Here is a 15,648-nt window from a genome sequence, read left to right as displayed (position 1 = left end):
CCATCAGCTCTGAAATGGCAAATTAGGCTAGTAGCATGGTCAGCATGAGTATCGAGGCAATCGATATGAGTTTGGGGTCATTTGGTGCTTTTGCCTTTAAAAGTTGGCATATGGTTGACTTTGGTCAGCATTCTGGGAAAACCTCCTCGGATGAAAATTCTAACAGCGTGGTTAGTTCTAAAATGTCAATTTTATTCTAGAATGACTCTTCGTTCACTTTTCAAGGCTTCTAATCTAATATCAAGGTCCTTGTAGAATATGGCTTAAAATGACACTTGAGTGTGGACTCACTTTTCATTAAAATAACCTCGTATGGGAATTTTGAATGTACTATTGAGTTCAGAATGTTGAATTTAGTATGGTAGCATATCTCATTTGTGCACACAAGGTTCTGAATGAATCTCGAGCACCCTATCGGAGATTTTTGGACTATGCCAAAAATAGGGTTGCTGCAGCAGTGATGGTGCCCCTATTTAGGTATTTTCTCTAACTTCTAAGCCATAACTTGAGTTCTAGAGCTCCAAATTTGGTGGTTCAGACAAACTTGTGAGATTTTTCGATGAGAATGTGTTGGCAAGCTTGGAAACTAATTTGGCGCATTCAATTGAGGTAAAATGTTGATTTTAGCTACTGCACTGGGTATTTTTGGAGTGAATTTTTGAAGAACTTTGGAAATTAATTTCTTGGTCTATATAAACCCAATTTTGGTGATTCAAGAGTCTAACTTCAAGGAATTTCATGAAGAATTCATTGGTGAGCTCGAAATCTTGAGAGGGAGGCTTTGTGTGAGGTAAAATAAGGGGTTTAGCTGTTGTTTTTAACATTTACGAGTTTGGAGTTCTATTTCGTGATCATTTTAGCTTCATTTTCAGTGATTCTTGGAGCTAAGTTGTGGAGTTTTCTACAAGGAATATCGTGGCATAAATGTTTTTGATTGTGGGGGCTTTAGTTTTGGTAATTCGCTATTCCTAAATGCTGTCCTTTCTTGTTGTTAGCCTAAAACTTTGAATTTTATGCATGTTTGGATTGTAGCTGATTTTGTTTGTGAATTGTGTTCCTTTTTGGAACATAAGTTGGGAGTAGTATTTAGAACATACTTTTCGGGTGAATTCTAAAATTCTGAATGTGGATCCCAAATTTCTCGTTTTGAACCCTGAAATTGGCCCGTCTTCAAAAATTGCCAATTTAGTGTCATAACGACCGTATTGACATTGTGATTCCATTCTTGGTAGTGTGGCAATATTTGGAGACCATTCGAAAGGGAAAAGCTCTGGTTTCGTGAGTGGGATTCGACACGATCATCCTACAGGTAGGCTACGATTTCCCCCTCTTTAGATTGAGCATGTTTAGGCATTTGTATGCTAAATTGTATGAGTTTGGAGGGGTTTGGGTGTCGACCATGCTAAATTCCTAGATTTCCTTCCCTAGGTATTATTTTCGGGGGTATTGTCGGACTGTTAAAGCATGTCTCCAGTTATTATTGATCATTCATATCTTGTGGTATGTGTTGCACCTTTGGTTTATGTATTTGGAAGTAGGTTTTGCTTTAGTCTAGGCTTAGACTAGTGTTGCCTTAGATTTACGTGATTTTGGTGCCGTTGGTCCTTAGAACTTTTCCAACATCGTTTCAAACAGCTTAGATTCCTATAGACTGATATAGCCGACTTGCGTCTGATAGTCTAAACTTTATCTAGGCAGTAACACAGCTTTGGAACCTTATATCCATAATGTCCTATTATTCAATAGGTTCCGCATCACTTGGTTCTTGGTTTCAGAAGTCTATTCATCGATTCTGGTTAGATATGGTTCAACTGGAGTGATCTATTAATGGCAGTCGAATTAGGGGTAATCCTTGTGACGCGCGGTTGGTCGTTGACCCTGATTTTGACCAATTCACCTCTGTCATAGTTCAAGTCCCCAATTCACTTAACCAGGTAGGGTTTAAGTTCTTTCCTTGGTATTATTGCATCGGTTCGAGTCTCTGGCCTTACTTAGCCGTGGTTCAAGTCCTCCACCGACATCAGCCTTGGTTCAAGTCCATCGCTCCTTACTAGCTTTGGTTAGAGTCCTTAGCTACCATTACCTGGTTTGAGTCTGTGGTCTTTTTTTGTATGTGGTTCAAGTCCACTATTATCTATTATTGGGGTTTGAGTCCATGGTCTCTTTTGTATGTGGTTCGATTCCATGATTATCTACACATGGGTTCAAGTCCTTGGTTATTATCAAATCTCGATTCAAGTCCCTAATACTCTTATGATTCTTCGGTTCAAGTCCTTAACTCTTTTCAGCTTTGGGTTAGAACTACAGGCTTATGGAATGGTTTGGTTCAAGTCCGCGAAAAATTGTGGCATTGGTGGAACTTCATCAGATTATCTCATTTTACTTCAAATATCGTTGCTCCTATCAGGCTTATGAAAGTCCATTCAGGTTATTACTTTTGGACTTATGCACAAGCGTACATGTCTGGTTTATGGGAGCCCCTACATATTTAACTAGTTTCTCTCTATTTGTTTCTTGAGTACGCTCGTGTACATAACTATCTTGATTTCTTATTCTGTGTTTAGTTCTGAGTAGTTTCTTGCATTTATGTTTACTTTTGCTTATCTTGCTCAGTCAGCCTATGATGCCTACTGGGTATCTGTTGTTTTGGCACTCATACTACACTCTGTATCTATTTTCATGATACAGGTTGGAGTAGTAGCTATCAGAGCTGATTCAAGCCAACTGTAGTCTTGATCAGAGACGAGGGTGAGCAATAGCGTTCTAGATGTACTCGTCTCCCTCTGTATATATATTTTGCCTGTCTTTTGCTTTTTGAGACAACCTTATTTTTATGGTCCACTTTTGGGGCTTGTACTCATTTTGTAGTAGCTCTATACACGTGACTTCCAGGTTCTGAAGGGATCTTTTGGTTTGTGTATGTTTTGGTTTGCTTCTGCCGTTCATTTGTGTTCCTGTTATTTCAATATTGTTTGTAGTTTGAATTATTGAACTTCTACCCTAACATCTCATTACTTACCGTTCTGGGATATGGGTCAGCTTGAGTACTGGTGGGTAATAATAGGCGCTATCATGACTCAAGAAATCAGATCGTGACATGAAGAGACAAAGGTTAAATGTTGGGAACGGGGGTGAACAACCGTTGGCATTTCATTTTAATATGTCTAACAAATAAATATATTTAAAGGAGATATTAATAAAATAATGATAACTAGTTAAAAGAGCATGATCTGATGAAGGGTAAATCAGTTCAAATATATTATTTTTAAAAAAAAAATTGGCAATTAAACTAGCATTTTCTAACCAAAGTGGTAGATCTGTACAAACTTCAAAAAAGCTGTGATCATATGACATTCACACAACGGCTAACCAAATAACTAGACATCAACACCTATGTGCTAGTGGTAATTTATAGTTAACTATGGGTAGAAATTAAGGCCATTTAGTCTTCTCACAAGGTTTTTTTTGAGTGATCCTTTGTAAATTATGTCGTGCACAATTCTCCTAACCACCATCTTAGGTTCACAAAGTTTGGCCTAAAATATCTTATACTCCCTTCGTTCCTATTTATTTATCAAGTATTTCCTAATTTAATTTTTCTTTTTACTTGTCATTTTTGACAAATCAAGGAAGGATATTTTTTTTCCTTCCTATTATACCTCAATTTATTATCATGAAATTAATGTCTTTAAAAATATAGTGATTAAATATGTTTAAAACTCTATCAATTAATAGGGATAAAATGATAAACTCATATACCAATTGTTGTTTTCTTAATATGAGTGTCAAGTCAAAATTTGACAAGTAAAAAAAACAGAGGAAGTAATTTCTTTCTATTCACACTAAATACACTGTTGCAGTAAGGATCATCCTAAATATGGTTGTTGTTGGACCATTTCTATTGGCATTAGTGCATGCCCAGTTAAGTTCATTCCTCCAGTCCACGACCACTCTATTGATGCCCGGCTATTAAAGTAGCCTAGATTAGATTTCACGAGAGTAGTCATAGCTAAAGAAAAGGTGCTCAATGGTCTCATTCTCCTTGTAGCATAACTCACACTGTTGTTCATCAACTACACCCCATTGTAGCAATGTCTTTTGTATGTAGTCTTCTAAGTCTTCTAAGGGCAATCAATCTAAGAATAAAAAACTATTTTGGACAGTCTGGATTATTGCAAATAATTCTACTCCACTATACTTTTTGGAACTCACCCCTCAACACGACACACATCTTCCTAATGGAAAAGATGTGCATATTTTGATTTATTAGCTTTTTTCTTTGCGCAAGCTATGGCCCCCTTGAACCAACGTCCTTTACGCGTAGCTTCATCTTCAAAAATTTCTGGATAACCCAAGATGCTTGTGTTGGGTTGGACTCCCATACTGGCCTTTCTTTTATATAATAATAAAGCACCCATCTAATTCATAAAGTATCTTTATCATAATATTGTAAATGCGAGAAAAAATCTGTAAAACGAAGCAAAGCGCAAAGGGATGTGTCCGAAATTTGTTGGGTTTTAAAGGTTTGAATGGGAAATGAAAGATTGTGACCTTTTCGAAAAGTTGTGATTTTCCGAAAGGTTGTGACTTTTCCAAAAAGTTGTGACTTTTTAAAAAGATTTGCTATTTTTCTGAACGGTTATGTCTGTTCCGATAAGCCATAATAAAAACATGTTCACACTACCCTTTGTTGTCTATAAATAGATAATTTTTCTCTCATTTTTAAAAATTAATTTTCTCCTTCTTCTACATATATATTTTTTTTCAAACAAAGTTAAGTCTTTGTGTGATTTTGTTGCTGGCTTTTGAGTACGCTGAAATTATTGAAGTTTGAGGTACCGCTACTTCTTTAATAGTTTATCCATTTTATCTTAGGAGAAAATAATCCATAACCTCGGATACAGTGAGGGGATTAAATTCTTTAAGGATACACAGTGAATTCTGTGGACTCGAATACTATTTTTTATTTTTATCTTTATAGTTTCTAGTTTGCTAACCTTAATACAGCAGGAGTAACAAACTTAAAGAATTTAATTTTTTTTTCTGTATCTGATATTTTTGGATTGGGGCACGATAGATCTTAGAAGTCGTTACCATGGTATCTATATGATTCTGCTATGTCTAAGTAAGTACATTATTAAGGAATCTTAGACTTGATACTACAAAGTAGTATTTTTTTTCTTACCATAACCTTGGTCAAATTAAAGATGATTAAGTTAAATAATGTGTTATTGTCTTAATAGTTTTCACAAACTATTTTCAAAGGTTTATTATCTGTTGTGATAAAATTGGGTAGAGAAATAATTTTGTGTGTATTACATCCAATATTAGATGCATCTTTCAAGGATCTTAATCCAAGAACGTAGATAGCAAGATATTTTTTTTTCAGAAAAGAAGAAGAAAAGAAAAGTTTAATATTCGATTTGAAGAATATAAAAAACTTCATCAAATATTAAATTTATTCCATAAAAGAAAACACTATTTGGTCTGACTACGTGGAAGCTCTATAGAATTTATCATTCATAGATTTAAAGTCAGTCTAACAAACTTGATAATGAAGAAAAGTTTTTTGAAAAGAAAATCATATCCTTATGATTTTCTAATTTTGTTTTGGAGACTAAAACTTGTGTAGTTTTCTACTCTGTATGAAATTCGATTGTGTCTAATGTTTGGAAACTAATATCCTTTGATTTTCTACTCCTTTGGTTTGAAGAATATAAAAACTTCACCAAATAAATCAGACTATGCATTTGGTTTGAAACATATAAAAATTTCACCAATTTATCAAACACTGTGTTTGAATGAATATTCTGACTTAAAGAGTATAAAAACTTCGTCAAGAATATAAAGGGTAAACGATTTGAAGAATGTAAAAACTTCATGTTAACTAGAAACAGTATTGTATTTTTGGTTTTTGGAGATTAAAACCTCTTGGTTTTGTGCTCTTTCTGAATTTGAAATTGATTTGAAGTCATAAAAACTTCATCAGCATTCAAAGTTCATTCAGTTGACGATTTGAAGAATATAAAAACTTCATTATTAAGTAGAAACAAGTCGTACAAAGATGCAATAATTAGTGTTAGTATTTTCAATATTAAGTGGTCTGTCTAATTATGACAAAAGAAAAAAAAACATACTAGTGACATAAAATTAATGATTTTGTGTCTGCAATGGATGCTTCTGTGAATTAAAATTTGACAATATGCAAAGATTGTTAGAGGAAATGGAAGCGCTATAATTTTTTTTTAGAATATTATCTTTAAAAGAGGTTTATGCTGTCAATATGTATTTTGATAGTATACATTTGAAAGCATGAGAAAACAAATATGTGGAAAATTATTTTCAAATACTTGAAAAAAAATTGAGCTCATATTGAAAATATGGGGGTTCTTTGCTTGTGATAAAGATAAAATTAGCCTTGGTGTCTAATTTAAATGTGGAAGCACAAGATATGAAATTGAATGACATTCTTGTATTATGTTACACCCACAAAATTCTTGAAGTGTATATTTTGGTTGTTGAGTTTCTCTTTTACTAGTATATAATATGATATGAATAGTATGAAATTATCAAATTAAATATATATATATATATATATATATATATATATATATATATATATACTTATTCAAAAGAGTCGTGTTCTCTTATGAAAAAGTGTCACTTAAAATATTGTGATCTTTCATGAAAATACATGTCTATTAAAATACATTCGGTTAATATGCTCTTATTGGACCCAATGAGACTATGTTCATGGGTAATTCTGCAACAATCAAAATTGAAGGTTATGAAAATGTCCTCTTGAAAAGGATAACTATCAAGGTATTGACTTTAAACAATGGTTGTATTTGACAAAGTTGAAATAAATAAGAACAAAATATTTGTAGGAAAAGATTAATCTCACGGAGGGTCTTTTCAAACTCAATACTTTTGGTCATTCTTACTTGCTTGAGTCAAATTATTTATGGCATGAACGTTTGGGAAATGTCAATTACAAAACCTTGTGAGAACTAATCAACTTAGAAGTTTTAACTAATTTTGAGTACAATAAATTAAAATGTCAGGTTTGTGTTGAATCTAAGTATACTAAGCATCCTTGTAAATCTATTGAAAGGAATGATCCCTTAGAATTGATTCACACTGAAATTTTTGATATGAAGTCAACATCATCTCGTGGTGGAAAAAAGTATTTCATAACTTTTATTGACAATTGCACTATTGTTATGTCTATTTGCTGAGTGGTAATGATGAAACAATAGAAGTATTTAGGTAATACAAAATTGAAGTTGAAAATCAGTTAGGTATAAAGATAAAAAGGATAAGAAGTGATAGAGGTGAAGAGTATGAATCTCCTTTTGCAGAAATATGTTTGGAAAATGGAATCATCCATCAAACTACGGCCCCTTACTCACCTCAATCAAATGAAATTGTAGAAAGGAAAAATCAAACTTTAAAGAAAATGATGAATGCCTTACTTATAAGTTCAGGTTTACCACAAAACTTGTGGGGGGAAGCCATCCTTATAGAAAATCAAATACTCAATAGAGTTCCCCACAACAAACACAGTCTATTTCATATGAGAAATGAAAAGGAAGAAAATCAAACTTAAAATATTTCAAAGTGTGGGGATGTTTAGCCAAAGTCCAAGTTCCTAAACCTAAGAAGGTCACAATAGGACCTAAGACTGTGGGTTGTGTTTTCATTGGATATGCTACAAATAGTAAAGCATATCGTTTTTTGATTCATAAGTTCGAACATTTGGATATTCATGACAATACGGTAATAGAATCAGATAATGCTGATTTTTTTAAATATATTTATCCGTATAAAACTAGATTTGAAGTATCTAATGAAGGGTATAAATGACCTCGAGAAGAACCAAAGGAGAATGTACCTAATAAAGAGAATCCAAGGCACAGTAAACATCAAAGGACATCTATTTCATTTGGATCTGATTTTGTAACATTTCTTCTTGAACATGAGCCTCAAACATTCAAAGAAGCTATGTTCGATGCGGACTCATCTTTTTGAAAAGATGTTGTCAATAGTGAGATTGATTCAATATTGAGCAACCATACTTGGGAATTGGTTGATCTTCCTCCAGGAAACAAACCTTTGGGTTTAAAATGAATTTTCAAAAGAAAAATGAAAGCTGATGGAACTATTGACAAATATAAGGCAAGACTTGTCGTCAAAGGATTTAGATAGAAAGAAGGCCTTGATTATTTTGATACATACTCACATATAACTAGGATTACATCTATTTGGATGTTAATTGTACTAGCTGCAATATATGGCCTTGAAATGCATCAAATGGATGTAAAAACAACTTTTTTAAACGAAAAATTGGAGGAAAAAATTTACATGAAATAGCTCGAGGGCTTTGTGATTTCTGATAAATAAAATAAAGTTTGCAAACTTGTTAAGTGACTTTATGGACTAAAACAAGCATCCAAACAATGTTGACAAATGAATTTAAGATTAATGAGTCTGATAAATGTGTTTACATTAAACACACTCTAAACAAAGTTGTTATTGTTTGCTTATATGTGGATGATATGTTAATAATGAGTAACGACATTGCAAACATAAATGGTACTAAGAGTATGCTTTCTAGTATATTTGATATAAACATTGTAGGAGTTGTCGATTTGATACTGGAATTAAAATTCCCAAAACTTCTCAAGGTCTAGCATTATCTCAAACTCATTATATCCAAAAGGTACTTAAAAAATACAAGTACTTAAAATTCAAAAGTGCAAAAATACCAATTGATGTGAACCTTGATCTTGTTAAGAATAAAGGTGAAAGTCAAGCCCAATTGTATTATGCAATAGTGTTGGAAAGTTTGTTGTACATCATGAACTGTACACAGCCAGACATAGCTTGTGCTATAAGTAAATTGAGTCGATACACAAGTAATCCCAACCAAAATCATTAGATGGCAATAAAACGAGTTTTGAGGTATTTAGAACATACTCAAAACTTTGCTTCACATTACAATAAGTATCCAGTAGTTGTTGAAGGATATAGTGATGCAAATTGGATTATTGGGTCAACTGAAACTAAGTCCACAAGTGGATAAGTTTTGACCATTGGTGAAGGAGTGATATCTTGGAAATCATCCAAACAAACTGTATATCTCGCTCTACAATGGAGTCTGAGTTTATAGCCTTAGACAAGGTCAGTGAAGAAGCGGAATGACTTCGGAATTTCTTAGAAGATATTTCATTTTGGCCCAAACCAATGGCTCCTATATGCATACATTGTGATAGTCAACCTGCAATAGGAAGAGCTAGGAGCGTTATGTATAACTGTAAGTCTCGTCACATATGATGAAAACATAATACCGTTAGGCAACTACTCTCTAGTGGAATTATCACAATTGACTATGTAAAGCTAAAGGATAATGTGTCAGATCCATTTACAAAAGGCCTAACTAGAGAGGGAGTTCATTTTTCTACATCTCCTCGGAGAACTTACTCTTGAAAGCTAAGCATATTGCTACTAGAGGGCAAAGGAATTAGCTTATGATGATAGGACTGCGACCTAACTATGACCTAACTATATCGGTCGAAAAGCAGCTAGCAATCATCAAAGAGAATGGGATTATGGCCGAGGACAAATTATCATGGCGGTAACTCTACCTAGAAGACTGGAGATTCCAAGATATAGGTTCAAGGAGATTAAACAAAGTCATTGATGAGGGTTCAACATTGTCAAAATAATTTTTATGATCCATTCTTATAATGCGATAATGTTTAGTAACAAGGATAAGGCATTAAGACCTTTTAATGATATCTAAGTTTGATACAGGGCATATCAAATGGTGTTTCTATGGGATAACACATCTAGATATCACCTATGTAAGTGTGAAGTGTAAGCCGCTTTAAGGAGAATTCGGTAAGGCCAGTTTTCTACGCACTTATGAATCAAGAAGTGTTCATGGCTGAAACGAACAAAACAATGAGAACCAAAAACAGTTAAAGGGTTGATTGTGTGACTTATGTTGTCTAGGTATACACTAAAGCTCGACGGTTCAAAGATATCAAATCTATCGATTGATCGAGTATATCCGATATATGTTCACTACGAAAAGTTCAAAGAAAAATCTACTTATCCAGATACAATTAATTCTTACTTAAAAATCACACAATTTTTATGCATATGTTTTAACAATAGTCATTTCCCCATTCATGTGGGGAAGTGTTGGGTTTTAAAGGTGTGAATGAGAAATAAAAGGTTGTGACCTTTTCGAAAAGTTATGACTTTCCGAAAGGTTGTGACTTTTCTAAAAAGTTGTGACTTTTTAAAAAAAGTTGCGACTTTTCTGAAAGGTTGTGTCTTTTGAGAAGAGTTGTGTCTGTTCCGATAAACCACAATAAGTACTTGTTTACACTACTCTTTGTTGTCTATAAATAGATGATTTTTCTCTCATTTTTAAAAATCAAATTTCTCCTTTTTCTGCATATATATTTTCTTTCAAACAAAATTGAGTCTTTGTGTGATTTTGTTGCTGGCTTTTGAGTTCGCTGAAATTATTGAAGTTTGAGGTACTGCTACTTCTTTAATAGTTTATCCGTTTTATTTTGGGAGGAAATAATCCATAACCTTGGGTACAGTGAGGGGGTTAAATTCTTTAAGGATATATAATGAATTCTGTAGACTCGGATACTATTTTTTATTTTCATGTTTATTGTTTCTGGTTTACTAACCAAGTAGGAGGAGTAACAAAATTTTCTTAAATATTCAAGAAGTTGTTACTGAAAATTGGTTTGGTGGCAAATCATCCGCCATTATTGCCTTTTCCTTCCCTTCGTTTCCACACTAGACTGCCCTAGATAAAAAGTTTTTGCAATAATAACTAGAATGCTTGGAAATGATTTCCCACCAAATTGAGGCACTTTTCCAACGTTCTAAAACAACCATCCATCTTCTCCAACTTCATTCTCTAATCATCAAAACAGCCCTTCATCACGACGAGTATCGTTTCTCCCAGTTCATATCATTCTCTTCTTCAATATCACTCCAATTCACCCGTACGATTTTTCATAATTCTCCCATTATTCCATCAATCTTCGCATGGAACACGATGATGAGAGCATATTCCGTAAGCTCCTCTGAAGTAGAGTCTCTAAAGCTCTTTAACCAGTTTCGAGAAATTGGATTAAAACCAGATAAATTCACGTTCCCTGTTGTGCTAAAGGTTTGTGGGCATTGTTTGATGATTGGAACTGGTGGGTCGTTGCATTCAATGGCTGTCAAGTCAGGTTTCGGATCAGATTTACATGTGAACAATACCCTTTTGAGAATGTATGCTGGATTTGGTGCCATCAGCTTTGCAAGACTAGTGTTTGATGAAATGCTTGAGAGGGATATAGTTTCTTGGAGTTCTATGATGGCTGCTTACGTTCATTGGTATGCATATTTATTTAATGGTCAAAAACACATCTCAGCTATCACTTTTTGTTGCAAATTTCACACCACAACTATCAGCTGTCACATTTTTCTACTTGAACTATATATCGCCATCAATGTATTAAAACACACCTTGAAGCTGATTAAGTCAAGTGTAAGTTGTTCCCTTTTCCTATGTAAACTATTACTATCTAGTCAACTAAGTGTGGTGATAGTTCAAGTAGGAAAAGAGATCAACTGATAGTGTGTGAAACTAATGAAAAAGTGTTGTTAAGGTATGTTTTTGTCCATGATCTCTATTTATTTCAGTACGATGGTCTTTTTTATTTTTATTATTTATTTATTAGGGATCGTATAGCTGACTTTAACTACTTTGTGATTCAAGTATGATAGTAGTAATTGTTGTCTTATTATTTTCAATTTCTTCTCCTTCTAAAAGATATTTCATGTATCTATGTATTACTCTGGAATCAGTAGATTATTTATGATTTGTGAACCCAATAAACGTGTGAAGGTTGTGAGTTGCTATAGCATCATGCGGAAGTTGTTGAAGATGATTATTATAATGGGAGTGAATAGAAGCACCAAACTCTTAAGTAGATTTTCGAGCACGACAAGTTTACTACTTTGTGGAAACTAGTTCAAGTATCATTCTGTGAGGAACTTCTAAGGGTTAAACGTCTTTTGATAGGTCTGACACATAATATGTCTCAGTTTTTATGAACAACGCAAGCTTGAAACCTTGTTTGTTATCTTTCAGAAATTTGGTGCCAAGGTATTTATGGTTTTCTTGAACAGATATCAGTTATCTTGTATTTCTGCTGAACTTTTTAAAATTTGTCCCAGATGTCGATTGTGCAAACTTATTTTGTTCTATAAGAAGAAACCGGTAATACTATTACTAGGATATATTTGCTTGAATAAGGAGTTCCAAGCTTGTTCACTAGTCTCACTTTTTCTCTTTTTCATTCTTGCTGCAATAGATTGTTAAAAGATATATCTGAAAGGATCAGTAGGTGTTGGGCCTTTAAAATGGCGAAGGGTGCATACACTCCTAAAAGATCAGGGATTAACAATGACAGAAATTTTCGCATTGAAATTTTTTCTCTTAAATTGTAAAGGAGCATGTACTCCTAAAAAATAAGGGACTAGAAGTGAAGAAAAATTTCATGGTTGAGATTTCGGTATTCATCTAGGAAAGGTCCCATATACACTCTTTAAAATGGAGAAAACTTTCATGGTTGAGATGCGTGCAACACTCCCAGCCTCTTGTATTTAAGTGTTCTGGTCTCACTGCTGTGTTTGTTAACTTTTGCATACAACAGAGTATGCTGGTTTTTTTTATTTTGGAATCTCATGTACATTCATGTCCAATAAAACATGGAGCTTTGAAACCCAATTTCTGCAAACCAATCTTTGGACTTTTTACCTACAAAACTTTTGGAAATAGGAAGCAATTTCGTGGCTCCAATGGTCATGAGTATTCTAAAACTAACGCGCTCCTGTTTAGTTGTCCGGATTGCATGTGGTGGATTCCCATGTCAAATTCTATCTGCAGTTTAGGCCTGAAAAATAAAGAGAAATCCAAAAATTAAGTTTCTTTTGAGATAAACTTTGAATTGAACATTGAAAGGACAACAACTTTATAATGATACTATGGTCAGTTTGGCTTTTCCGTGGGAGAGTATCGGGGGTGTTACATTTATAAATAGGGAATAGGAAGACAATAGAGAAAATATTAGCAGGCTTGACTTTCTCCTGATGAAGTCTCCAAACATTTGGCTATTGCTCCTCATAGTTAAAGTAATGAATACTATTCAACTTGATCTGTCTGCAGGGGTCTCCAATTGTTTGTCAGTACTTTTTGGTCTTATTGGATTTCATTTGATATCATAAAAGTGTGATTCAGGATGTCACCTAAGTGAATTCTATAAATTCCTTAAGCCAAGTTCCGCTACATGTGAGCAACATGCTATGTTCATTATTGTCATACAGTGGATCAGTTCTACTTTTATAGACGTAGAAGTAGTTGAATTATTTTTTGTACTTGATCATATAGTGGACCATTTTAATGGGCTTCTATGTTCGTTTTTCATCCCTTGTTGGCATGCAAATGAATATTTGCTACCTTGACCTCTCTTTTTGTGTAGGGGGTGTGATAATATGATAGTCTTTCCTGCTTTCTTTTCCTGTTAAACTTTTACTGTGACGTACTTCCTTTCTGTCTGGCTTTTCAAAGTTAAAATAGTCAATGTTTTCTTGGATATCTCAGTAACTTGCCTTCAGATGCTCTGCTCCTGCTCCAATACATGAAGGTAGCAAATGAAAAACCGAATTATGTCACTTTGGTTAGCTTGCTGGGGGCATGTACTCGTATCCTGAATATCAGATTAGGTAAATGTATTCACTCACACATTGTTACCAGTGGTATTGAACTACATGTTGAATTGGAAACAGCCCTCCTGGACATGTATGCAAAATGTGGCCATATACAGCAGGCTTTCCGCATATTCAATTCAATGGGTGATAAAAATCTGCAGACCTGGACCATCATGATTTCTGGTCTTGCTGATCATGGTCATGGAGAAGAAGCTGTGTCCTTGTTTGCCAGAATGGAAGAATCTGGCTTTAGGCCGGACAGCTTATCATTTTCTGCAATCTTATGTGCTTGTAGTCATATTGGCCTTGTTGATGCGGGTCGTGAATATTTTGAAAAAATGGTAAGTATTTATAACATCAGGCCAACTATGGAACATTACGGATGCATGGTGGACATGTTTGGACGTGCTGGAGAGTTAGAAGAAGCTTATGATATTATAAGGAGCATGCCTATAGGGCCTAATTCTGTGATATTGAGAAGTTTCATTAGTGCTTGTAAGCATCATGGTCGTATTCCTTGCACAGAAGAAAACATAAGAGATATTCTCCTCAAAATAGAGCCTGATCTTGGATCAAACTATGTACTTGCATCCAGTTTGTCTTATCTTTCTGGTTATTGCAGTGATGCGAACAGCCTAAGATCGGTTATGAAAGCGAAAGGGATAAAGAAATTTCCTGGCAGCAGTTGGGTGCAGTAGCTTGGTAGTTCTGCAGAAGAAAGTAATTGAAGGATCTGGCAGTAATGTTTCTGTTTATGCCAATAGAAGAGCAATTCAGATCACAGGAATGAAGCCACTGTTACATTCCAAAGACAAGAAAGAGCACTATCAATGGTGGAGGAAAATGAATTCCTTCTGTTTGGGTAATGCCACCAGGCTGAGGTGCAAGTTTAGGGGAGCTGTTGCTTTGACCATTGGAATAGGGTCATACTGAAATTCTCTAACATTCGCATAATATGAAATCACTTGAAAAATGAAGATTACATTGAGCAGTGATTTTGATCTTATCTCTTGGGATATGACATTTGAGAGGAACTCCACAAATTGGTACACTTCTGGAAGAGGAAAAGTCGTGCTCTGTGTACTCTGTATCTGTCAATACTCCATGCCCTTCACATTCTATGATTTTGGTATGATTAAGCTTTTCTTAGAACACTTAAAGTGAGGTAATCTTTGGATATTTATCACAATGGAAGAGAACCGCTTGACTGAAATCCATATTCAGTATTCAATTAATGTTCTTCTTGTCTCATCTGCTTAGACTTAAGGATCCATTCATTTGTATAATGCTGTTAGTGACAATGTCAGATGAACCTATCTCAGTGGAAACCTCTTCGCTGTGTATTAGATCACTTGGATATGAAAAAGAGCTTCCTATTCATGGTTCAAGAACAATATGCAGTTCTGGATGCTAATGTATTTCATCTGAGATTATTCAGCACTTAAAATTATTGGAAGCAGCTGGCCTGCGATCTCAAGCTGGTCCTGTCTTGTTCTCAATCATTTGAAGACTTTTCCTCTTTCGAATGGTGATGATCCTTATATGAGGTGAGACATGCAAAGTTATTTATGCATGTTAGAAGGGTTGAGCTAGATGGGACGTGGAGAAACTGATCTATCAACATGGAGAACCTGACATCTGATGCAGCGGCGTGAAGAAATTGGAGAATCGCTACAAGGTAACTCTATATGTTAGAATGGAGTTCTATCCAGAAGTAAAAACAATCAGCAAATTTCTGACCAAACATTATCATTGTTTAGCATGGCATAAATTCAGTTCTCCTACTATTGATATGCTGTAATATTGTTTTTGTCCTTTGGAGGCATGCATGGCATAAGTCGGATTGAAGCA

At 34.5% G+C, this 15,648-nt stretch overlaps 1 protein-coding gene across 2 annotated transcripts; it reads left to right on the top strand.

Moving 5' to 3' along the window:
* The first annotated feature begins 10,788 nt into the window (after positions 1 to 10,788).
* On the top strand, positions 10,789 to 15,648 carry LOC129887497 (pentatricopeptide repeat-containing protein At2g36730-like). 2 transcript variants are annotated; one of them, XR_008766409.1, is made up of 3 exons: positions 10,789 to 11,418; positions 13,691 to 15,475; positions 15,620 to 15,648. XR_008766409.1 is itself a non-coding variant. In XM_055962615.1 (2 exons), exons 1-2 carry the CDS (start codon positions 10,880 to 10,882, stop codon positions 14,493 to 14,495), a joined length of 1,344 nt encoding a protein of 447 aa, XP_055818590.1. In that variant the 5' UTR covers positions 10,789 to 10,879; the 3' UTR covers positions 14,496 to 15,648. The 2 variants fall into 2 exon arrangements, 1 of the variants encoding a protein (XP_055818590.1); XM_055962615.1 differs by having other exon boundaries at positions 13,691 to 15,648.

The sequence above is a fragment of the Solanum dulcamara genome, chromosome 4 (assembly GCF_947179165.1).
Source record: "Solanum dulcamara chromosome 4, daSolDulc1.2, whole genome shotgun sequence".
Classification (NCBI taxonomy): Eukaryota; Viridiplantae; Streptophyta; class Magnoliopsida; order Solanales; family Solanaceae; genus Solanum; species Solanum dulcamara.
The sequence above is the reverse complement of the archived record's forward strand: the minus strand, read 5'-3'. Positions and strand labels throughout refer to the sequence as shown.